Below are 26,393 nucleotides of genomic sequence, written 5' to 3'. Positions count from 1 at the left end.
AAACACACAGACACATGGATACATACACAAACACACACACAAACACGTGAGTACATCAACAGCAATCTTCTGTTTGCAGCTTCGGTGGTTTGAAAATTACTAACGGGAACAAATGAAGAGAGGAAGATCACGTGATCATTTCAGGACAGGAATCAGGATGTAGGAAATGACATGCTCCACATCATCACAAATATTTGTTAGGAGGAAAAACCAGTGAACCCACCCGCCCACCAACCCATCAACCCATCCAACCCTCACAGGAGCCTCTCAAGCAAGACACGTCACATGACCAGAGTTGTGGGGCTTACCAGGCGCCATTGTGTTTACTAGTGTTTACTAGTGTTTACACGGCCTGCTGCCACTGCCTGACAACTCACTGGACTTTTAATACGAGGTCTGAGCTTGAAATACCTTTGGGAAATATTTTTTTCTCTTGCCACCCTCTTGACCTTCCTCTTTTGCCGTGTGAGCGAGAGAGTGTGTGTGTGTGTGAGTGTGAGTGAGTGAGTGTGAGTGTGTGTGAGTGTGTGAGTGTGAGTGTGAGAGCGTATGTGAGTGTGAGTGAGAGAGTGAGCGTGAGTGTGGGTGAGAGAGTGTGTGTGAGTGAGTGTGTGTGAGTGAGTGTGTGAGTGAGGGTGTGTGAGCGAGAGAGTGTGTGTGAGTGTGTGTGAGTGAGTGTGTGTGAGCGAGAGAGTGTGTGTGAGTGAGTGTGAGTGTGAGTGTGTGTGATTGAGAGAGTGTGGGTGAGTGTTTGGGTGAGGGTGTGTTGTGTGAGAGTGTGTGGGTGAGTATGGGTGAGTGTGTGTGTGTCTGTGTGAGAGAGTGTGTGTGTCTGTGTGTGTGTTACAAAGAGATCACATACTGACAGTAAGACTGTACAAGTGTTGGCGTTGTACGCGGACAGGTAAACAAACACCTGACAGGTGCACACAGAAGGATGCGACTCTATGCAGTGTCGTCAATCAAGATGCCGTCGTTGCTGCAAAAGACAAACGACACAAACTGCTTTGTGACAGAAACGGAGACACTGGACACAATAAAGACACCTTGCACTTGTGCTGAGCCTGCTGTGTGTGTGTGTCTGTACACACGAGTGTACGTGTGTGTGTGTGTGTGTGTGTGTGTCTGTGTGTCTGTGTACACACGAGTGTACGTGTGTCTGTGTTCACACGACTGTACGTGTGTCTGTGTACACTCGAGTGTACGTGTGTGTGTGTGTGTGTTTGTGTACACACGAGTGTACGTGTGTGTGTGTGTGTGTGTGTGTGTGTGTGTGTGTGTGTGTGTGTACGTGTGGTCTGTGTGTCTGTGTACACACGAGTGTACGTGTGTGTGTGTGTCTGTGTACACACGAGTGTACGTGTGTGTGTGTGTGTTTGTGTACACACGAGTGTACGTGTGTGTGTGTGTGTTTGTGTACGTGTGTCTGTGTGTCTGTGTACACACGAGTGTACGTGTGTGTGTGTGTCTGTGTACACACGAGTGTACGTGTGTGTGTGTGTCTGTGTACACGTGTGTGTGTGTGGAGGGATGTGTCAGTGACACAGACGGCTGTAGAGGCGGATGTTGGTAGCAGGAGGATGTTTTGGTCACGTGGCAGTAACAAATGTAAATACGAGAGTAAACAATGAGCGGGAAGTGGAGAGGACCTGAGGTTGCAGGTGTGACAGGTAGACAGACACCCGGGTGGGGTGTGACTGCGGAGTTCAAAGCAGCCACGCAAACAAAACACATCTCTCAAGATGCCGCGGTTGGAGGGGTGGGCGAAGGGGATACAATAAAGGGAGGAGCAGGGGAGGCAGTATGGGGCAGCATCAAGACATGCATGCCGGGATTCCTAACGCATCAGTGACGTCAGCACGTCTTCATGCACGTGTTTACCAAGCCATCCGTTACACCACACGTCACGTGTCTCTTCTTGTTGACTGCTCTCTCATCTCTCTCCTTTCCCTTCTCTCTATCCTCTCTCTCACTCTCTAGCTCTACCTATAGCTCTCTGTCTCTCTAGCCTTTTCTCTGTCTCTAGCTCTTTCGTTCTGTATCTCAATCTCTAGCTCTGTCTCTGTCTCTCTAGCTCTCTATCTCTACCTGTAGCTATCTCTGTCTCTCTAGCTCTGCCTATAGGTCTCTGTCTCTCTAGCTCTCTGTGTGTGTGTGTAAGTGGGTGAGAAACTTGGGGTCACTTTCAGTGTGTGCATGTTTTAAGAAAGAAAGGATACAGGTGTGAGAGGGAGTGCACTACATTTTCACACACACACACACTGTAATTTTTAACTATTTCACTACATGTACACACACAGTTGTTGCTTTTTGTTGTTGTGTTTAAAGAGGAAGTGCCTGCACCTAAAGATGATTCTCACAGTGGGGTGGGGGAAAAGGAACATAGTGGGGTGGGATAGAAGGACAGGGTTAGGGAGGTGTGTGAGGAGGGTAGCTCAGATGTTAGTTACTGTTGGTTTTCTCAGTCAGTTGTTGTTCCCAGCTCTTGATGTCCACGAGGTCTGCCGTCCGAAGTCGTGGTGAACTAAGCTAGTTGTCAGAATCCTCATGTCACCATATTCCTCAGATGTAAACTTCTATTTACTTAAAGATTATGTATTTATCTATACTGTTCAATAATTAAATATATTTTTGCTTTAGTTCTTTCTTTTGCATTATTTTTGTTTTTTATAAATCTATATGAGATGGTTACCGCGGTATTTACTTTGTTGTATATACTATATTTATTATTTTTCTACCTTATGTTTGGTTATAGTTCTAGAGCTGTCTGAAAGAAGAATATATTTGCTATTGTTAAATTTTTTTTTCAAATATTTTAAATTTCTGCCTACAGGCCTCATATTCTTTTCGTGCCAGTGTTCATGCTAGTTTTGCTTATATGGGGATATATTATTGTCTAGTTTGTGTTCTTCATCTGTGGGTTTAAATGAGTCTAGAATTTGGATGGCTCGTCACCATGGTTACTACAAATGACAGTTTAGTATGCCATAGCTCTTTATGTGGGTTAAGGCATCCATTCAAGTTTAATGCCAGTTTTTCTATAAGACCTGTCTGAATTCCCTTAAATCTTCATGTTTTCATTGGCCTCTAACGGCACGACAGGGTCTTTATATTCTCCCTCCAGTCTCACTTCAGCTGTTTTCTTGCACACTTGTATACTATATCACACAATCATATGCTCTATATATCTGTTTCTCTACTTGTACACTTGTACATTTATATCACACAATCATACACAACATATATATATATAGCTGTTTTTATACTTATACACTTGTGCATATATTCCACACATGATATATGTAATTGTATAGCTGTTTTCTAATGTACACTTATATCCCATAATGAGACATATGTATATGTATAGCTATTTCTCTTCATGCACATGGTACATATCACACATACCATGTATGTAAATGTACAGCAGTTTCTCTACATGTACACTATATCACACATACCATGCATGTAAATGTACAGCAGTTTCTCTACATGTACACTTGTACACTATATCACACGGAGGAGTGTAGTGAGAGAGAGGAGGAGCAGGAAGGGAGACAATGCGAGTGATGTGGGAGAGGAAGAGTTCTCTGTGTTACCAGAATGCACTGCGCCTACACCAGTGGCGCCAACGAGTGACGCACGTGAGTTCAGTCGGCATGGACAAGGGCGAACAATCCAGTAGAACATATGAGCACGAGCTACTCTCCCTGTATAGTCCGTGATGTGCCGTGAGATAATAATAGAAACCCGCATGGTTAGCGAGTCAAGTGTGGCCGTCACATCGCCATTTTAATTGTGATGCATTCACATCGCCATTTTAATTGTGATGCATTCACATCGCCATTTTAATTGTGATGCAGTGTTTGTCTCCTCCCAGCCACCCGCCCGCTCCTGTCACGTGTTTCACGGACGCCGCCACCGCCGCCGCCGATTGCCATCAAACCAGCAGCAGCATCAGAAGCAAACTCCAAGGGAGGTAACTGCAAAGCGGGTGAAAGGCAGGCGAACTGTTGGTTATCTCCCATCGAAGCTGAAATGTTATTTTGATTTTAGCGGTGATGTTGATTGTAAACACACTTCATTTTGTTGGCTTTTCTTGTACGTGCGACATCACGTGTCATGGATGGCAGTGTAGGGGCTGCTGGTGTCATCCGTAGTGGTGTGGGGGTGGTGGGGTGTGGGTGTGGTGGGTGTGGGGTGTGGGGTGTGGGGTGTGGGGTGGAGATAATAGAGGAGCGAGTACCACGGGAGATAAGTCGGGTACAGAGAGAAGTCACCATGGACACGTAGCAGGCAGGTTGTGACAGATCGTGAGCTGACACGTGTCTAGAGAACAGGTAGAAGTGTGTGTGTATGTGTGTGATTTTGTGTGTGTGTGTTTGTGACTGTGTGTGTGATTGTGTCTGTGTGTGTGTGTTTGTGTGTGCGTGTGTTTGTGATTGTGTGTGTGATTGTGTCTGTGTGTGATTGTGTGTGTGATTGTGTCTGTGTGTGATTGTGTGTGTGTGTTTCTGTGTGATTGTGTGTGTTTGTGTCTGCGTGTGTTTGTGATTGTGTGTGTGATTGTGTCTGTGTGTGATTGTGACTGTGTGTCTGTGTGTGATTGTGTGTGTGTTTCTGTGTGATTGTGTTTGTGATTGTGTGTGTTTGTGTGTGCGTGTGTTTGTGATTGTGTGTGTTTCTGTGTGATTGTGTTTGTGATTGTGTGTGTGATTGTGTGTGCGTGTGTTTGTGATTTTGTGTGTGTGTGTGTCTGTGATTGTGTCTGTGTGTGATTGTGTGTGTGTGTGATTGTGTGTGTGTGATTGTGTGTGTGTGATTGTGTGTGTGTGTGTGTGTGTGTGATTGTGTGTGTTTGTGTTTTCTTTGGCAGGAGAGAGAGAAGATATCAGGAGATGAAGACCTTGCAGATATTGCGAAAGTTACATTTACGTGCACACGACACTAAAGGACACGTGTGTCCGGTCAGTCAGTCAGTCAGTCAGTCGTCCATGTCCGTCACCTGTGGTTGGGGGGATGACATGACAGACTAGCAGCTGACAGGCCGCCATCTTGTCTATTGTGGATGACAGTCAGCAGGTCGTGTACAGGACGACCTGTCCAGTCTTTCCCCTTCGTGTCAGTTCTTCCTCTGACCGCCGCGACGTGGGCCACGTGACCAAAGAAGACCAGCTTACGTCACGTGACTGTTTACGTGGAGGTTCCTGGTGTCCTCGAGTGTGGCACATTCCTGTCGGGGGCTACACGGGGGATTCCCATGTCTCTCCTCAACGTCAACAGACCCAGTCAGGTGAACTTGTCACGGTGACACGGTGACACGGTGACACGACAGCAAAGGGCCGACACCAAACAACTGCCGCCTTGTCACAGAGGCACGCTTGGGTGACATCACTGCCGGAGTGACTGTACACGCTTAGTTGGCACTGACAAAAGTCAGGTCCGAGCCAAACCGTCGGCACACGACAAAACTTTCTGCTCCATTCTGTGTGATTCACACCGCACAGTAAAAGGGTGAGTTATTGATATGACTTAGGTGTGTGATGACGATGACGCTTTATGACGTGTGTGTGTGTTTGTGATGACGATGACGCTTTATGACGTGTGTGTGTGATGACGATGACGCTTTATGACGTGTGTGTGTGATGACGATGACGCTTTATGACGTGTGTGTGTGATGACGATGACGCTCCATGACGTGTGTGTGTGTGATGACGATGACGCTCCATGACACGTGTGTATGTGTGTGTGATGACGATGACGCTCTATGACGTGTGTGTGTGGTGTACTTGTTTGTACTCGACTGTGACGACAACATCACGCGTTCTGTTCCCCCACTGCACCTGGTCTCTTGTCAAGAGCATCAAGCTCACCTCCGTGTGTGGGAAATGTGCTAATATAATCCTATGATGATGATGATGATGATGATGATGATGATGATGATGATGATGGCGCTAAACGAGATATGTGTATAATGACGAAGGCGCTAAATGACCTGTATGATGACAATGGTACCATTGTACATGTATAGGATGACTATGGAACTATATAACCTGTGTGTGTGATGTTGATGATGACACAGGCACTCTGTGACACACTCTGTCTGTGACACATTGTCTCTGTGACACACTCTCTCTGACACATACACATACTCTCTCTTTGACAGACACACCCACTCTCTCTGTGAAACGTATTCTCTCTGACACATACATCATCAGACACGCTCTCTCTCAGACACACTTTCTGTGACACACACTGTCTCTGTGACACACCCTCTGTGACACACACTCTGTGACACACACTCTGTGACACACTCTCTGTGACACACTCTCCAGCTATGTTTAGGCGGGAATGTGCATCAAATGTTTTAACGCCTTTCAAATAAGCCACTCGCCATTTAGTGTCAACACAACCTGTCATCACAGGACCTCTCATGCCCACAAAGTCTCGCGCAGAGCGAACACCGACACCACTAAGACTTTGTGGGCAGATGGGCGGACTGTGAGTGTGTGAGACACTGAGATTGTGAGGACAGAGGTCGTGGTGGTGTCAGTCTGTGAGGTGTGGAGCGGGGATAGTGTGTGAGAGGATTGTGTGTTGATTGTATCAAGGTATGTTGTGTGTAAAGGTGTGTGAGATTGTGTAAAGGTGTGTGTGGATTGTGTAAGGGTGTGACTATTATTTGAAATGGTGTGAAGGTTTGAGGATTATGGGAAATGGTGTGGCGGTTGTGTGAAAGTGTGTGACGAGACAGAGCACAGACAAAAAGCTTAATACAAAAAGGAATACTTTCTTTAGTAATTAGTCAAGATGTGTCCGGCTTATGAATAGCCTGACATATGTCATATGAATATGTCAGGTTTCATTAGAAGTAATTATCAGTAATATTACATGAAATCACAATTGCATTGGTGCGACAAGCAAGTGTGTGTGTGTGTGTGAGAGAGAGAGAAATAGAGAGAATGTTACTTCTTTTGTTTGAACCCGATCTGAAAAAGATGGACCCAAGGTTTGTGAAAAACATGTGACTTTCTGTATGGCACTAATGTGACAGCTACAATGCTAGACAACTGTGACCGCACCACGTGACTGTCACTGACCATGGGCACCAGTGACTGAAAACTTGAACTTACTATGAACTTTTCCTGAGTTTGTCTTTTGGAAGAAATGCATTACTCAGGGCAGGACACACAAGACTTGCCTGCTGGAAATAAGTTGATGACATTGTCACCACCATCGCCCAATCAAATTTACGATTGTAGATACGACTTCATTTTAACCGATGCAAACAACAACAAAAAAAAAAGCCAAAATTAAATAAACAAGTCTCCCAATATTCTGATCACGTGGTGTATTGAAAGTATTTCCTTCAGGGCACGCAACTCCACGCTCCCCCCTCTTCATTTGCTCAACCCCCTCCCGTCTCCTCCAGTGGGATCGCACTCACTCCCCCCCTCCATTTGCATAGCTCCGCCCCTTTGTGTCCGTTGTCAGCAGGGAGTCGTGCACCTGACTGGTGCAGCTGCACTCTTCGTGTGGGCGAGTTGACCTGCCCCTTGCTGTCGCGAGTGCACTGGGCGCTAGAGATGTGTTTGTCAGCGTGTGTGATTGCATTATCCTATGTTATTGGAGTTTATCGCTGTAGATGAAGGTGTGGACTTTGTCGGGGCACAAGCTTGTTCCCTCCATCACTCAGTCATCATTTGTCCCTCCAGCCATGCAGCCATTCATCCTCACTTATCTCCAGACTTATTACAACATTATCAGCGGTTTATTTACAAAAATAGTCTTTCATAAAACCAACAAGTCATTTGATATATATATATAGTAACAAAATAACAATGGTGATGTTTTTAAAGATTATAATAAGTGATACATAGCCCCCACCCCAGCTGATCTACCCACCACCTATGAAGTCACATGATATGTCACATGACAGTGAAGGATGAGGGTGCAGTGCTGACAACATGTGATTGTCCAGCTAATACTGAGCAGTGTGCAGGCCATGACACAGGTCCAGCCAGCCCGCCACGAGGCCAGCGACTGCATGAGATTATCATTCCACCCTGATAATAGGGCTACAAGACTGTAACAGTCACATACATTGACATCCCGATGTAGCAAACACACAAATACAAGGCAAGACCCACCAACCGTGAGAGATGTCATGCTACAAGCTAGGGTTGTGACATGTCATGTGTCATGTGACACGTGCCCCTGCCTGTTGCCAACACTGATGACAGAAAGAATGCGTGTCTGCCTGTTCGCTTGTTTCATTTCCTTGTTTACAGACTTCCCAGCACAACTGTAAACATTCTAGGAAAACAAAGCCCGGATGTGCGACACCCAAGTAGCTAACATGAGGTGTTGGCATCTTTAGAAATAATGAACAAAGAAATTGTATTAAGAGGCGCAGACAGCGCGATGTTACCAGGAGTTTAACAAAAGGTTACCAAGGCAACGAGTTGCACACGATTGAGCACATCATCAGCGAGAACTGCCACATCACTAGTATCCAAGGGACGAGTGTGCCGTGTGACACACATGTGACACATGACATCCCTCGGGCGACCAATGGCGCAAACTGCTGTAGCTGACCTTTGTTTCCTCTAATGTTCTTTGTAACCTGTCGTATGCTCCCCCTCGTGGTGGCTTGTCTGTCGGCCATCATCGTGAGCACAGAACTCGTGAGTATTCTAACATTAGGAGGGACAGTGGGTGCTACATGATGCTAACAGCCTGAGGACAGCTAAGGTCAACGGACCCACCCCAACCCCACCCCCAGGCCAGGCCCTGACCCGCTTGTGGAAGTGATCCCTCATTTCCGCGATTCAGGTAAGCCTGGGGGGGTAGGGTGTGACCTTGTGACCTCTTGTAGACTGGAAGCATCATCCGCCAGGCACCAGGCAGACTATCTTCAAGCCACAGTTGGAAGTAGATGAGATGATTATTAATTTGTTATGTGTGGGCTTACAGGGGAGGCCTGCAGCAAGCAGCCAGCTGTGTAGCACGATGTACCACTCACGATGAACTGTCTAACCAAGCTCCGAGGGTGAGGCCACGACACTAATTCAAATAATTATCTTCACGGACTACACCCAGCCTCCTTCCTGCTATTTGTGGAAAAGGGACTTTCAGCGGATGAATGTAGGCGAAGGTGAGTGGAGGAATGTAGAAGATGAATGGAAGCTGCCAGGTGCACTGAGTGTCAGTCACAAGTCAGTCATTTCTGATTGGCTGCCACACGGAGTGTCTGTAATGAAGGTGTGGCAGTGGTCTGCCATGTCTTGTGGACAGTTGACATACAGCGGAATGTGAGGTGATCCAGTCGCGGCCATAACTTGGCGGGTGTAAGTTAATGATCCTGTCCGTGAGATTCTTCCACAGGAGAGGGGCGAGTCGGGCCGCACCACCCCAACTCGTCCTACCCCCCTCCTCCGGTGAAAGACGCAATCACAAACCACCGCATGGTGGTGGTTGGGGGGAATCGGGGAAACGAAGGGAATGCAAGAATCCAACACAGGTTTTGTGCAGCAGGTCCACAAGCTGCAGGTCCACAAGCTGCAGGTCCAGCGCCGTGTGACCGTGTGACCGCTGGCCGTGGTTCCACGTGTGTGACGGTGTGTGTGTGTGTGGACACTCCACCCGTGACTAGACAAGTCCGTCCTCCCAACACGAGGTAGTATTGGCTGCCTGCTTCTTCCAGAGCTTGTCTTTGGCACCACACCCCTGTGTCACGTCACCTGCGCCTGCGCATGACAGTGACGTAAGGACCGGCGTCCTGCGGGCAATGACGCACTCACGTGGTCCACGTGCAGGACGCTTCCTGTGACTGGGGGGCTACCTGCAAGGAGACAGGTCACACCTTCAGTCTTACTGCTTCTGACGTCAGCAAACGAGAGCAACACGGTTTTATAAAGTTGTCCTCTAACCTCTTCAAACGTGTACGTGTACAGTCGAGTGCGTGCGTCTGTGTTTAGTAACATAAGTATGCAGAGAGAGAGAGGAAACAGTCACGTGTGCACGCACGCCAGCACTCGTGCAAACAGCGGTTGACAGTGAACGAGGCGTGGAGAGAGAAGCAAAGTGTGTCAAGTACCTGAAGGCTGCGGGTGTCCGGCGCCTAGTCTCGCCAGTCGTGGGCCTTCTGTCCGAACTTGAAGCACAGCTTCTTGGGGAAGCGCCCGGTCTTGGGGACACTCTCGAAGTAGCCCGCTGACCGGCAAAACCTGCAGGACAGACATGGCACCTGTGAGCTATGCAGGTGTTACAAGCACGGTCACACGCACACACACGCACGCACACGCACGCACACACACGCACGTGGCTGTTAGGGTTAGTGTGTTTGTGGTGGTGTGGTGGTGGTGGTGAGGGTGGTGGTGGTCGTCGTCGTCGTCGTGAGGGTGGCAGTGATGACGCCTTCGACAAGTTTGGGCAGGAAGACGGATGAGGCAGCGGGTGACAACTCATGGTGGGACGAGTCTTAGATATAAAAGAGTTAATGAAGGTCATTAAATTTACTCCATCGCTCATCAACTGTCAGGTGAGATCTGTCACCGGCACCGCCGTCTGACAGGTAATTGATTCCCTCGCCGTTTCCTTCGCCACGTTACTGCGCACCTTGGTGACGTGCGGCCCTTAAGCAGTTGTGTGACGCGTGCTGATCGAGTGATGGTCACGGCCGAGGTGGTGGGGGTCAGAGGGTACGGGGTGGCTGGGAACCGCCGCGGGCTGTGGACTGTGTGACGTCTCACTGTCCGTTACGTTCGCTACCCTTGGCTTGCTCTGTACCTGCTACCCACTGCTCTCTCGGGCCACTAATCTTGGTGTCGCCATTTTATCGTGATCGTGACGATGAAGGAAAGGAGAAATGCAGACTGAGAAAGACAGGACAAAAGACAGCACTGGGGAACAAATAAAGCAATGTGAGAGAGAAGCGAAACTAAACCAGATCTTACCTCATGGCTCTGCTTAGTTTCTCGTAGGTCATTCCGGGGTTATTCTTCTTGCGCCCCCACATCTGAGCCACAGCCTCCGACTGCACGAACTTGAAGACCCCCTGGTCCTTGTCCTCCCACTTGAGAAGCGAGGGGTTAAAGCGCGAGTCTTTCAGCAGGTCGCGGACAAACTCCCACAAGTGATTTCCCTTGGCTGCTGCAAACAGCAACAGAGAGAAGGATGAAGGCAACGCTCCACAACGAGGATGGACAGAACGATGAAAAACACAACAGGAAGACTTAGACTGGGTGCGAGGGGGAGCAGAGGTAAGAAAAAGAAGATGATGATGATGATGATGATGATGATGATGATGATGATGATGAGGAGGAGGAGGAGGAGGAGGAGGAGGAGGAGGAGCAGCAGGAGGAGGAGGAGGACAACGACGACTTACTCGAGGATGGTCTCCGCTTTGACCCGTTCTTGGGTTTGTCGTCTGTCTCACAGCCGCTGTCGGAGGACACGCTGGATGAGGGAGCTTTATGCGGGTAGTCTGCACAGGTCACATCGAGGTCCTCGTCATCCGAGTAGGAGAAGGTGGAGTCTGGGCAGGGTGCTTCTACAGGCGCTGGACTCCGGTGACCCTGGCTGCCCTCTGATGCTGTTCACCACAAAAAATACCCTTGTGTCTGAGTCTAGGCTCATGATGGAGCAAAGTCAGGCTGCACTTTACGTAAACTCACATTGCAATAAACTCACACTACACTACTCAGACTGCAATCAACTCACACCACACTACTCAGACTGCAATCAACTCACACCACACTACTCACACTGCAATAAACTCACACCACACTACTCAGACTGCAATCAACTCACACCACACTACTCAGACTGCAATAAACTCACACCACACTACTCACACTGCAATAAACTCACACCACACTACTCAGACTGCAATCAACTCACACCACACTACTCACACTGCAATAAACTCACACCACACTATTCAGACTGCAATAAACTCACACCACACTACTAAGACTGCAATAAACTCACACCACACTACTCACACTGCAATAAACTCACACCACACTACTCACACTGCAATCAACTCACACCACACTACTCACACTGCAATAAGCTCATGCTACACTAAACTCACACTGGTATAAACTCACACCACACTAAACGTAAAATTTATAAACCCTAAAACAAACGAGGTTTGCCCATAGCCTTGGGAGGGTTGAAGGTAGTGCAAGGCAGTGCAAGGTAGTGCAAGGCAGTGCAAGGTAGTGCTAGGTAGTGCTAGGTAGTGCAAGGCAGTGCTAGGTAGTGCAAGGTAGCGAAAGGCAGTGCTAGGTAGTGCAAGGTAGTGCAAGGCAGTGCAAGGCAGTGCAATGTTGTCAGGTACCTGAGTGGTAGCCGCTGTCGCTGATCTCGTCAAGCACCTGGTTGTTGCCGCCCAGTGTGACGTCAATGGGGTAGATACCCAGCTCTCCTAAATCGACCTTCACCTCGTTTTGGTCGACAATGATCCCTAGTGTGTTGTCTGCTAAAAGCAAAACAAAGCAAAGATAACATCATCGATGATTTGACAATCACTTTTGTCAGTTGATGAACGTCTAAGAGAAGAAACCCTTGAGACTACAAGGTGTCAGTCACCAGGTGTCAGCCTGTGTTGTTGACGTCACTGAGTCAAAGCCTGCATTGAGTAGCGGACTACACATGGAGTAGTGGACTACACCCCAGGGTAGCGGACTATACATGGAGTAGTGGACTATTCATGGGGTAGAGGAACATACCTAGGGTAGCGGACTAAAGACGTTTGGGTCACTTACTGGTAGGTGTGGGAGGATTGTTGTCGGGAGGGTCGATGGGTGTGTCGCTGTCTCCCTCGTTAATGAGCAGGAAGTGCGGCACGTTGCCCACCGTCTGACCTCGGAATACTTCCGGTGGACTGGGCTCGTTAAACGACGCTGAAACACAGAGAGGCGGAGTGATTGGTGCTTTCACTCTCTCCTCAGCTTACAAACAGGTGAAGACGAGACTCAACATCACAACTGCCACACACACACTACTCACACCCGGTTATACACAGACATAGGGAGGGCACATAAACAGACACACACAGACACACAGACAGACACAGACACACACAGACAGACACACAGACAGACACAGACCACACACAGAGGAAGAGCTGCTCCTACCTCCGGAGGAGAGGGACTGGAAGACGCTGTGGAGGCGAGCCCCGTAGTGCCTGTCGAGGGCCACGAAGTCGCGCTGTGACAAGGAGCAAAGCTGTTGGCCGCTCAGCCCCTGGTACGCCTCCCCACAGAAGCGCGCGCCGTCAAAGTTCTCCACCTCGGCGATGAAGAAGACCCAGTCCAGCACCTCCTGCCGCCCCCAGTGTTCGGGGTGGCGGTATGTCCAGCTGCTGAAGTTGCAGCTGCTGTTGTCTCGGTACAAATCTGTAGCAACACACGCAACCTTCTTTTAACCGCCGGCCTACAGACATCGGTTGGCATCACGATGACGCACGCACACACGGCACGCGGACACACACAGAGTAAAATGTTGCTTTTTGCTCACCTGTCTGGCTGGCTAGGATTTGAGAGAAGTTGGGGGACGACAGGTCCGTGTAGGTGGCGCCACAGCTGGTGCTGGTGGTGTCCATGCTCTCCTCGGGGGAGGCTGGCTCTGTTTTGACCAGGTAAGGGTTGAAGACGTCACTGAGGGAAGTCATACACTCACTGATGTCGTTGAAGCTCATCAGGTGATCTGACGGCAGCTGCACACATGATGTCACATTCACGTTGACGTACGTCACTTTTACTCACCTCCCCACCCCGCTACCCGGCCACAATTGTGTGCGTTGCTAGGTGCACGTCACACCGGCCTGTAGCAACGCCACAAAGTTCACACAAATGTGCTTGGGTGAGATCCAGTTTAGTCGCCCTAGAAACTGGAAATGTGAGTGACGTGTGTGACGTCTACAAGATGGTGCACACATTGGCCTCGTCCTCCCCTGCCCTCCCCTGCCCTCCCCAGGCTCGTCACGAGACGCAAATCGATGTCGCTACCAGGGGCATGCGCAGAACGGTGCTGAGCGCTGATGAGGGAGAGAAAGGACGGTGGGTGATGTGGGTGATGTGGGTGATACAAGGCGACCGTTACAACCGTTACAGCGCAGCTACAGATGGCGTCAAGAAAGACAGGCACTACTTTGCACAAATTAGTCTCTGAACAGTTCGCAAAGTTTCATGTGAACATCCCTCGTGAACACGTCACTCAACTTGTGACTTTGTGCGTCGGCACCTGGTGGTGACCCCAGTGAACTGCGGCAACCACATGCTGGACCTCAACAACATTCACAGGAATCACAGCAAGTCCCAGCCGCCCTGTGCACGCACACTGGCTGATAAGCCACAGATTGTATTGTAACATGTTGACATGTACACACAGACACACGGACTGACAGCAACATGTACACACAGACACACGGACTAACAGCAACATGTACACACAGACACACGGACTGACAGCAACATACTGACATGTGGACAGACACACCAGGAAGACGGACAGCCACAAGAAGAGATAATCAACATCAGGCACACAGGACAGAAATGAAGGTTTACGTACTGGTTGCGATGGGAACGAGGAGAGTGTGAGCGCCATCTGGGTAATTCCTTTAGTGGTGGTGACACAGCAGCCTGTAATAATAATAATCATAATAATAATAATAATCATCATCATCATTATAAGTAGAGGTCGCCTACACTGCAGCAGCTAAGGTAAGAAGCAATACCTGTCACAAGAGAAGCTGCTCAGTCTCACTCTGTGGGTTCGGTCCCCATGACAGACGAGCTGACATCCAAAGCCAAAACTAATCAAGATAATTAATTAGACAATTGTCGCTTGAGAAGTGGACTTAGTAAAACAACAAACTGAGCCTCTCGCATCAACCATTGTCACGTGGCCTGCAGTCACCTGGTAGACAACAAGTCAGAGTTGACCAGCAGGTGACCTGAGCCTGCGACTGTAGACATCAACTACACAAGCCATCCACTAGCGCACAGGCTGTCTACGTGAGGTGTAGTCACAGTAAGCCACTCACTATGACAAGACTGTAGTGTACAGAGGAGCCAGGGTGCACTGTCGATGCCGAGTCCACAGGCTGCCTACGTGGCCTGTAGTCACAGTAAGCCACTCACTCAGAGCCAGGGTCCACTGTCGATGCTGAGGTGTGCGCGTGCAGCGTGTGAATGGCTGCAGTGACGGCATCAGCGACACATAAACACGACGCGGCGACCAATCGCAGCGCGGGCAGCCAAGGGGATTCCCCTTCGTACCAATGCCGGCCTCCCATTGGCTGGCCGCCCTGGTTGTGTGTGTGTGCGAGCCGTGCGCCTATCGATCGCTGGGAACTGAGCGCAGCTATATTTAGACTGCGACACACGCCGTGAGCTGAGTGGTGTGTATGTGTACAACACGTGTACACAGCTTGTACCCCCTACACTCCTCCACCCCACACCAACCTGCAGGTCCACCCGGGGTGTCCTGCACACCTGGCACATCTCTGGCGTCCTGCAGCGTGACGTCACCGGTCACTCACCTGCAACTACTGGACCGCAGCCACGGAAAGGACTGGCAGGGGTCCGAATAAACACACACACACATATATCACACACATACATATCACACACACGCATTAAACACGCACACACATATATCACACACGTATTACACACATATATATCACACACGCACGCACGCATTGAACACGCACATACATACATCACACACATATATCACACATATATATCACACACATATATCACACACATATATCACACATATATATCTCACACACATGCATCACACACGCATTAAACTCGCACACACATATATCACACACATACATTAAACACGCACATATATATATCTCTCACATACATACATCACACACATATATCACACACATATATCTCACACACATACATCACACACGCATTAAACTCGCACACACATATATCACACACATATTACACACATATATATCACACACGCACGCATTATACACGCACACGCACACGCACACGCACATACATGTCACACACACACATATGTCACACACATTTATCACACACACATATTACACACATATATCTCACACACATACATATCACACACACATTTATTACACACATACATATGTCACACACACATATATCACACACACATACATATGTCACATACACATGTATCACACACATACATATCACACACATGTACCTATCACACACACACACTACCCGTATTGACGTGATCACCCGCTGGCTGCGCTGTGACGTGCCCTGTAGCCACACTGAGTCCCTAACAAGATGAAAACAATGATGTGTGTGTGTGGGGGGTACAATGAAGGGTGTGACCCCCCGCTAGTTATTTATAGCACGTGTCCAGCATGTAGAGCATCCTGCGGGTAGGTACAGCTGTGGCTGCAGCTGGCGGCTGTCATGACTGAAGGCGAGACAGAGACACCAAACAGTGAAGTCATCGATGGCAGTGACAGTCGTGGGATGACAGGCTGTAAACAGTAGTAATGATCAACACTTGACACTTACAAGTGCTTGGGTAATGGTTGGTATGGTACAGTGACACTACACTGGTAATGGTTGGCACTGTGGGGTGTAATGACACGTAATGACTGACACATTGTGACAGTCGTGACACTACACTGGTAATCACTACACTGTGGGGTGTAATGACTGACACATTGGTAACAGTCGTGACACTACACTGGTAATCACTACACTGTGGGGTGTACTGACGCGTAATGACTGACACATTGTAACAGTCGTGACACTACACTGGTAATCACTACACTGTGGGGTGTACTGACGCGTAATGACTGACACATTGTAACAGTCGTGACACTACACTGGTAATCACTACACTGTGGGGTGTAATGACTGACACACTGACACAGTGACGGCCACATGTGCAGTGGGTTACTAGATACAGTGATGTGTACATGACATGGGGCTACATGTCACTGACACACGCTCTCCACACAATTGTCACAGGCAGGTCGTTACTTCAGTCACGTCTTTGTGACAGCAGAAAGAACGAACACACACACACGCGCACAAACACATAGACACACACAAACACGTGCACACACACAAACACACACATACACAGACACACACAAACACGTGCACACACACAAACACACACACACACACCACACACACACACAAACACAAAGACGTGCACACACACAAACACACACACAAACAACACACACACACACACACAGACACACACAAACACGTGCACACACACAAACACACACACAAACACACACACACACACACACAGACACACACAAACACACACAAACACACACACACACACACACAAATACACACACACGCGCACACACGCAGACAGCGACTAGCAACACATCATACCCGCTATTCCGTCACCTCAAGGAGACCCTGGGTATTTCCCGGGTATTTTGATGTGACCTGTCCCCCCGAGTGCGGATGTGACGCAAGGGTGCAATGCTCAGCGTGTCGCTAATTGAAGTCGGTAGATGTCAGTAGTGCAACATGCTAATCACCCACCCCTTGCATTCCGGGTACTTGGTACTTGACTGTTAAAGTGCTGCTTTGCTGGGAATGCAATCTGTGACATTGTACCCCAGTGAGAGACTGAGTACAGTCTGTGACATTGGCATGTCATGCAATAGTGTACACTGTCACGCCATGTAATAGTGACATGTCATGACATGTCATAGCAGTACTATCAACAATACAAGTCAACAAAGGTCACGTGCCCGGGTGGCACGAATGGATAAGAACCGGGTAGATTGCAGAAAATCAACCATCCAAGAAATTGCCAGAGTCGCCATCGCTGTCCACAAACTGTGTCATGACCCACATGATGAGAGCAGTGACGTGTGATCACGTGACTATACAAACTGTTTCTCATCACGCAGCGCCCTCTGTTCCGCAAGGGTGTTAATCCACCTCAATGATGACGATGATAGCGAAGATGAAAGACACTCAGTGTCGACTGGTGATCACCAGTGTAATCACTGGCTGTGATCACGGCTCAGTAGTGTCACAGATTGTGACTTGTGTTCACAACCGTCAAACTGTGATTATGTCGATAGTGTGACAGGTTGTCAGTACTAGCACTCTGCTAATCACTAATCCCTAGTGTGACACTAGCTGTCACTGTTGATGACTAGCATGACACTTGTTACACTGCTGACTGTCATTGTTACACTGGCTGTGCGGCTGTTCACGCAGACTGTGGTGTGCTGTATGATCACCATGGTAACGCGGGTTGTCATGTGTAGTCACCATGGTAACAGGCAACAGACTATGGACTCGGATCATCAGTGTAACCCCAGCTGTGCTGTATGATCACGAGCGTGACGACCTGTGACATTGTTAGCAGACTGTGACGTGTGATGATCAGCGGAGCAGACTGTGACGTGTGATGACGAGTGTGACACAGACATCAAACAAATGACGAGACAGCGAGGCCCAGTGAGCGACGCCCTCTGCCCCACGTGACACAGACCGCTGTCACTAGGCCACTGAGCCACTCACTTAAGGAAACTGGCCGAGGGGACACGCATGTCAGCTCCCAGGGCGAGCGGAAGGGCTACTGTGACGTCACAGGACGCCAGAGGGTGGCCGAGGATGTAGGTGCACCTTTGTCAGCGCGTGCAAACAATCAGTTGTTGTGTCATGTTGTCACATGTTGTCAGTGGTGGTCAACAAGACAATACCTTCCTCCATGCTCCCTCCCGGGCCTGGGTATTGTGCGAAAGTAAGCAGCTCGCCGGTAACCACGTGGTCTCCCAGCATCCAACAGCAAGCAGCCGCCCACTTCACGTGACATCCCACTGAGCGACAGAAGGTTCTAGTCTGAAGAAGGAGTCAGCAACAGAAAGACTCAACTTTATTCTTCTTGCTGCACTCTTCCCTTCAGTTTTGTTAGACAGCGAGATGTCTGCAGCAACTTGGAGTGTTGCATGTCACTAGCCTGGAGAGTGACGTGTGGTGTGCGTTACTTCATCTCTTGTGGGATCTGACGGGGACGAGTTATTCCTGCAGCAGCAGGTTGTCGGTCGTGGAGCAGAGCGCCACCTCAGGATCTCAGTCCCACCCCAGAGGTAGAGCCACACACACGGATTACACTCACATCCCATAATTATACCTATATATAGAGCATCACACACACTGATTACACACACATCCCATAATTATATGATATATAGAGCATCACACACACTGATTACACACACATCCCATAATTATACCTATATATAGAGCATCACACACACTGATTACACACACATCCCATAATTATATGATATATAGAGCATCACACACACTGATTACACACACATCCCATAATTATATGATATATAGAGCATCACACACACTGATTACACACACATCCCATAATTATACCTATATATAGAGCATCACACACACGGATTACACACACATCCCATAATTATACCTATATATAGAGCATCACACACTGATTACACACACCCAGGACTATTGCTATATATAGAGCCTCATCCAGGGGGTGAGGTGGTGTGGGTGAGTTGCTGGGTGATGAGTGCCGAACCTTTCTGGTTGTACTATACTGTGACTCACACTTTACATGACCTGTAGCATTGTCATTCACACACATTCACACTGTGACACTGACACACACACACAGACACACAGACACACACTGTCACACTGACAGACACACACTGTCACACTGACGCACACACTATCACACTCGTGACCTGCCGAGACTGTGAAGTAGGAAAACCATTCACAGCTGATGATCAGGGTATCACTTAGGCTGGTGACGTGCATTGGTCTGTTCACAATAAATTAGAGCTTAGCGTGCGTGTGAACCCTGCTCCCCTCCGCACACTGTCTTCTTCTCATTGACCCCTGAACCCGAGCTTTTCTCTGTTCAACCGTGTACTGTAAGGTCACACTGGCCATTACTGACATTACTGATGATAATTGTAAGGTAGTCAATTACCCGCAGTCATACATAGCCATTACTGACATTACTGATAATATAATTGTAAGACAGTCAATTATCCGCGTCACACTAGCCATTACTGACATTACTGATAATATAATTGTAAGACTGTCAATTACCCGCGGTCATACATAGCCATTACTGACATTACTGATAATATAATTGTAAGACAGTCAATTATCCGCGTCACACTAGCCATTACTTATATTACTGATAATATAATTGTAAGGCTGTCAATCACCCGAGGTCACACTAACCACTCTTGACAATATTAATAATATAACTGTCAATTACCCGCGGTCACACCCAGCCATTACTGACATTACTAATAAGGTAAGTGTAATACTATAACATTACACCCAGCTTCTTGTGACTGACTCTTTCGAGTGAGCAGTGAGCAGGTGAGCAGTGAGCTTGGAGAGGAGCTTGGAATGTTGACGAGCAGGATGAGCGTAGTGGGAAGGGGGGGTCCCGGTGTCACGTAGTCACGTAGTCACGTGTGACGCGACACTCCGCCCTGAGGCAGCCAGGGGATCCCCACCGATTTTCTCCTGATAGCGCAGCCAAGTTTCAGAAATAGGCCCACCCGTAAACACCACGTCACGTGACCCTTTTGTGTCAACATTGAGCCGCCCAGACAAGGCCTACGTGTATGCGTGAGCCCAGCACCCCGGGTACGAGCGCCCGTCTGTCGGTGTACAGCAGCAGCTACACAACGTGGGGTGGGGGGTCGACCCGTTATGTAGGTCCTGACAGGCTGCAACAACAACAACAACTGATGGTCGCCGATGAGTTAGAGACCTGCTCCCAGTTCCTACTGTCGCCTGTCACTTGTTCCTATTTCACTCACTGGTCCGTCTCCATGGCAACGTAGGCTAGAGAGTCACTGGGAATGTTGTTGTTCCTTGGTTCTTTCCCTTTATTCTCTTTCCTGTTTCTTGCTAGCCTCCCTTCGTTACATCACACCCTGAGCACACAGGAAGGAATGTTTTTATAAGATCGGAAATCTCAGCTTGTCAAGTTTGTTTACCTTGCGGCGAGGTGAATGTGAATCACGACATTCACAAAAGTTTGGGAAACTTTCCGCAAGATTGCGAGGGCCAGTAGAGCAAGCGGACTTTCCCGATGTGAGGCCATGCCGGTGGGTTTCCCGACATAAATAACAAGTGTAGACCACAACGCCAGTCACGCTTGTTTGTCCACAGAGGAACGAGGATACCTCAGCTTCCACCCCATCGCCACCCGCAGGCGCGCATCCAACTTATTGGACGGCCGCTGGGTGTGACTGGGAGTACACGTGGACAGGACAAGACGAGAACGAGTACATGGAGTTGGATAACAATCATCGAATTTTGTGATCATTGTTTGTTGACAGACAACAGTCTGTAGCTATCATGGCGCTCATTTTCTAAAACTCCCGCTACGTCACATTGACCTTACAACCCGTGTGATCTCAGTAGATGTTTTGTTCTCGCGATACGTCACATTGACCTTACAACCCCGTGTGATCTCAGTAGATGTTTTGTTCTCGCGATACGTCACATTGACCTTACAACCCCGTGTGATCTCAGTAGATGTTTTGTTCTCGCGATACGTCACATTCACCTTAAAGTCCCGTGTGATCTCAGTAGATGTTTTGTTCTCGCGATACGTCACATTCACCTTAAAGTCCCGTGCTGACTAAAGTGAGGTTAGGCTCCGATGTGACATAACGCTCAAATATTAGCAATACATGGGAGTTTCCTCACCGATGCCACGTCGCTCTCACGTCACAATTAAACCTTCACCACTTCCGCTGAACGTCACTGCGAGTCGCGAGGTTGCTACCACCCGACGTGTGCTACGTCACAGTACATGTTCGTGATACCGAGTGCAAGAGAGGAGACCTGTGGTGCTACCTGTGGCCCACACAACCCGGGGGGAGGAGGGCGGGTATGGCGGGGACTACTGGGCCCTGTGATGGTTAATTAAAGTGTTGCTCATTAACATGCTCGTCGCTCGTCTGCTGTCAGCCATCACTGTTGCTGCTCGTGAGTTCCTGCTGAAGCTTCGTTTTGCGAGCCAGACTCTCTCAAGTCAAATGGAAAAGTCGGACTGAAGTGACGTGGGCTGTGACGTCAAACGGGGAGAGTGGGGTGAGACCGTTACAGGAACCGTTCCCCGGACCTGGTGGAGGAAGTCAAACATGGACGTGAAGCCTGCAGCCAGCCTCCTGCATCATGTCCGACATCGACACCTCGGGCCTTCAATCTCAACTCGGCTGTGTACTGCGAGCCCGGACATCGCACCCACCCTTCCTCATCACACATACCCGTTAGTTGTAGCTGCTCTCACCTCCTTGTCACACATACCCGTTAGTTGTAGCTGCTCTCACCTCCTCGTCACACATACCCGTTAGTTGTAGCTGCTCTCACCTCCTCATCACACATACCCGTTAGTTGTAGCTGCTGCGGTGCTTCTCTCATCAAAGGGAAGACAATTCTTGACATTTTTATTTCTGTATTTAAAGGACACGTGCGCACGTCTACACAGCTGGTGTGTAGGGGAAGCGGAGAAGTGAGTGGTTAGCGGAGACTAGCTGACTGGCGCCATCTGCCGTCATGCTGTGTAGACAAATGACAAAACAGGGTGGTGGTCACGACACACCTCAGCCCCGGGCGGACACCACAGGCTGCTGTAGCTTTGACCTCACCGACGTCACGTGTCGCCGTGTGTCCAAGAAGCTGAGGCGGACTCAGCAACAAGTGTCTGTGGCCAGGGCCGCCGAGAGCCAGCCCGGGCCCCGGGACAGACCTCTCCGGGCCCCTTGTACTTGTAATCGTAAATTATTTTCCCAGTATATAATGTATGTTTACAATTCGAATCTCAATATCTACACTCAAACTCAACTTCTGCATGTGTAATGCTTGGGTGTTCTGTCTTTAGACCTTTCTTTAAAAGAAAAAGAAAAGGAGAAGAAGAAAAAAAAATCCACTGACCAAGGCCGGGCCCCCTTGACAGCCACGGGCCCGGGTACACCAGACCCCCTGTCCCCCCCTCTCGTCAGGCCTGTCTGTGGCCAGTGTAACGGTGCCGCCACAATCAGCGGCGCTGGGGGGCCTGAGGTCAGCTGCAGGTCAGCCTGAGGTCAGCCGCAGGTCAGCCTGAGGTCAGCTGCAGGTCAGCCTAAGGTCAGCCTGAGGTCAGCTGCATGTCAGCCTGAGGTCAGTCGCAGGTCAGCCGGAGGTCAGCCTGAGGTCAGCCGCAGGTCATCCCTGACTGGACCACAGCCTCGAGTTGACTGGCGGAGCTGACGAAGCGTCAGTAGAAGTAGTAGACTCCCGTCGCCATGGAGGTGGTGGTGGTGGTGGTGGAGGTGGTGGAGGCAAGCGCCCCCATCCTGTTGCAAAGTGCTTGATGACAATTGGAGCTGTAGGGTGAGTGTCAAGTGTCAGGTCCGGGATGCCAGTCCTGGTGTGTATCCTCCCTCCTCTTGTGTCTCCTCTCCCCTCGCAGGCTCCCCGAGCTGTTTTTTCCGATTGGTGAAGGAAGCATTTCCGGATGTGACCCACGTGGTGTCCGAGGACAATGGTGTGACCTCGGCATGGAGTGGAGGCTGTGCACGTTGCGTCACGTGTCACGTTGACCTGACGCTTGCTTCCTGCAGGTTCTGGTTGCTAATGTCAGCCAGCATCACGCAAGACAAACTCACAAGATGGCGGTTTTACTGAGTGAACAGTTTTGTACTGAAGTCCAAGGTGACTGAGGTCATGGCAAGGCCACGTGGATGACCTTTAGCCTTGTAAGCTGTACGTGGCTGGCAAACACTTCCAGAGACAAACTGTAAAAATCACTCTTTACTTTCCTCTCACCTGTGTGTCACGTGGGTTGATGTGTTGCTGTGTCAGACAGGTGTCAGACAGGTGTGGAATGATGTTCTGTTGGTCGCGCTCCTCATCCTCTCTGTCTCGCCCTCACTCACGATCTGCACTGGGTACATCGGGCAAGCTCGGTCTCCACTGAGGTCGTGACATCGCCTTCACCTCTACCCCAAGTCTGACCTGACCTTGTGACCTCAGGACATGGTGTCAGTCTTCCAGGTACCCGACAATCTACCCTTAATCTTGTCTTAACGAAATGTCGTTGGATTATTGGCGGCGTCGTCTAGTGTCCACATCGGGTACATCTCTGTCTCTCTGTCTCTGTCTCTCCATCTCTGTGTCTCTCTATCTCTGTCTCTCCATCTCTCTGTCTCTCTATCTCTGTCTCTCCATCTCTGTGTCTCTATCTCTCTGTCTCTATCTCTCCATCTCTCTGTCTATCACACAAAGAGACAGTATTGCCACTGAGCTAAATAACAACACCCTGCAGGTGACACCTGCTGTTCTACATCTCAAAGTAGTCTACGTCACACCTTCTTATGACCAATCTTTGAAAGGGACACGTCATGTCTACACAACCTTGGACATTGCTGTAGGCGAGGCTGAGAGTCCCTGTGCCTCTACCTGTGTGTATACCTGTGTCTATACCTGTGCCTATACTTAATACCTGTACCTATACCTGTGTCTATACCTGTGTCTATACTTAATACCTATACCTATACCTGTGTCTATACTTAATACCTATACCTATACCTGTGTCTATACTTAATACCTATACCTATACCTCTGTCTATACCTGTGTCTATACTTAATACCTATACCTATACCTGTGCCTATACTTAATACCTGTACCTATACCTATACCTGTGTCTATACTTAATACCTGTACCTATACCTATACCTCTGTCTATACCTGTGTCTATACTTAATACCTGTACCTATACCTATACCTGTGTCTATACTTAATACCTGTACCTATACTATATATACTGTGTCTATACTTAATACCTGTACCTATACCTATACCTGTGTCTATACTTAATACCTGTACCTATACCTATAGGTCTATACTAATCTGTACCTAACCTATACCTGTGTCTATACTTAATACCTGTACCTATACCTATACCTCTGTCTATACCTGTGTCTATACTTAATACCTGTACCTATACCTGTGTCTATACTTAATACCTGTACTATACCTATACTGTGTCTATACTTATACCTGTACCTATACCTGTGTCTATACTTAATACTGTACCTATACCTATACCTTGTCTATACCTGTGTCTTATACTTAATACCTGTACCTAACCTATACCTCTGTCTATACCCTGTGTCTATACTTAATACCTATACCTATACCTGTGTCTATACCTGTACCCGTACCTATACTTGTACTTGTACCTATACCTGTGTCTATACTTAATACCTGTACCTATACCTATACCTCTGTCTATACCTGTGTCTATACTTAATACCTTACCTATACCTATACCTGTCTATACCTGTGTCTATACTTAATACCTATACCTATACCTGTGTCTATACCTGTACCCGTACCTATACTTGTACTTGTACCTATACCTGTGTCTATACTTAATACCTGTACCTATACCTATACCTCTGTCTATACCTGTGTCTATACTTAATACCTGTACCTATACCTATACCTGTGTCTATACCTGTGTCTATACTTAATACCTATACCTATACCTGTGTCTATACCTGTACCCGTACCTATACTTGTACTTGTACCTATACCTGTGTCTATACTTAATACCTGTACCTATACCTATACCTCTGTCTATACCTGTGTCTATACTTAATACCTGTACCTATACCTATACCTGTGTCTATACCTGTGTCTATACTTAATACCTATACCTATACCTGTGTCTATACCTGTACCCGTACCTATACTTGTACTTGTACCTATACTGTTCTATACTTAATACCTGTATATACCTATACCTCTGTCTATACTGTGTCTATACTTATACTGTACCTATACCTATACCTGTGTCTATACCTGTGTCTATACTTAATACCTATACTATACCTGTGTCTATACCTGTACCCGTACCTATACTTGTACTTGTACCTATACCTGTGTCTATACTTCAATACCTGTACCTATACCTATACTCTGTCTATACCTGTGTCTATACTTAATACTGTACCATACTATACCTGTGTCTATACCTGTGTCTATACTTAATACCTATACCTATACCTGTGTCTATACTGTACCGTACCTATACTTGTACTTGTACCTATACCTGTGTCTATACTTAATACCTGTACCTATACCTATACCTCTGTCTATACCTGTGTCTATACTTAATACCTATACCTATACCTGTGTCTATACCTGTACCCGTACCTATACTTGTACTTGTACCTATACCTGTGTCTATACTTAATACCTGTACCTATACCTATACCTGTGTCTATACTTAATACCTATACCTATACCTGTGTCTATACCTGTACCCTTACCTATACTTG

At 48.2% G+C, this 26,393-nt stretch overlaps 1 protein-coding gene across 2 annotated transcripts; it reads right to left on the bottom strand.

Moving 5' to 3' along the window:
- Positions 1 to 7,749: 7,749 nt before the first annotated feature.
- On the bottom strand, positions 7,750 to 15,212 carry LOC112559872 (ETS-related transcription factor Elf-5-like). 2 transcript variants are annotated; one of them, XM_025231334.1, is made up of 10 exons: positions 15,056 to 15,212; positions 14,581 to 14,651; positions 13,528 to 13,726; positions 13,146 to 13,406; positions 12,774 to 12,911; positions 12,347 to 12,487; positions 11,387 to 11,593; positions 10,956 to 11,151; positions 10,097 to 10,226; positions 7,750 to 9,841 (listed from the first exon to the last, which is right to left on the bottom strand). In XM_025231334.1, the coding sequence occupies exons 2-9, from the start codon at positions 14,614 to 14,616 to the stop codon at positions 10,121 to 10,123; spliced, it is 1,284 nt and encodes a 427-aa protein (XP_025087119.1). In that variant the 5' UTR covers positions 14,617 to 14,651; positions 15,056 to 15,212; the 3' UTR covers positions 7,750 to 9,841; positions 10,097 to 10,120. The 2 variants fall into 2 exon arrangements, with proteins under 2 accessions (XP_025087119.1, XP_025087120.1); XM_025231335.1 differs by having other exon boundaries at positions 12,347 to 12,484.
- Positions 15,213 to 26,393: the final 11,181 nt, after the last annotated feature.

This window comes from Pomacea canaliculata, linkage group LG3 (assembly GCF_003073045.1).
Source record: "Pomacea canaliculata isolate SZHN2017 linkage group LG3, ASM307304v1, whole genome shotgun sequence".
Classification (NCBI taxonomy): domain Eukaryota; kingdom Metazoa; phylum Mollusca; class Gastropoda; order Architaenioglossa; family Ampullariidae; genus Pomacea; species Pomacea canaliculata.
This window is presented reverse-complemented; position numbering and strand designations above follow the sequence as displayed.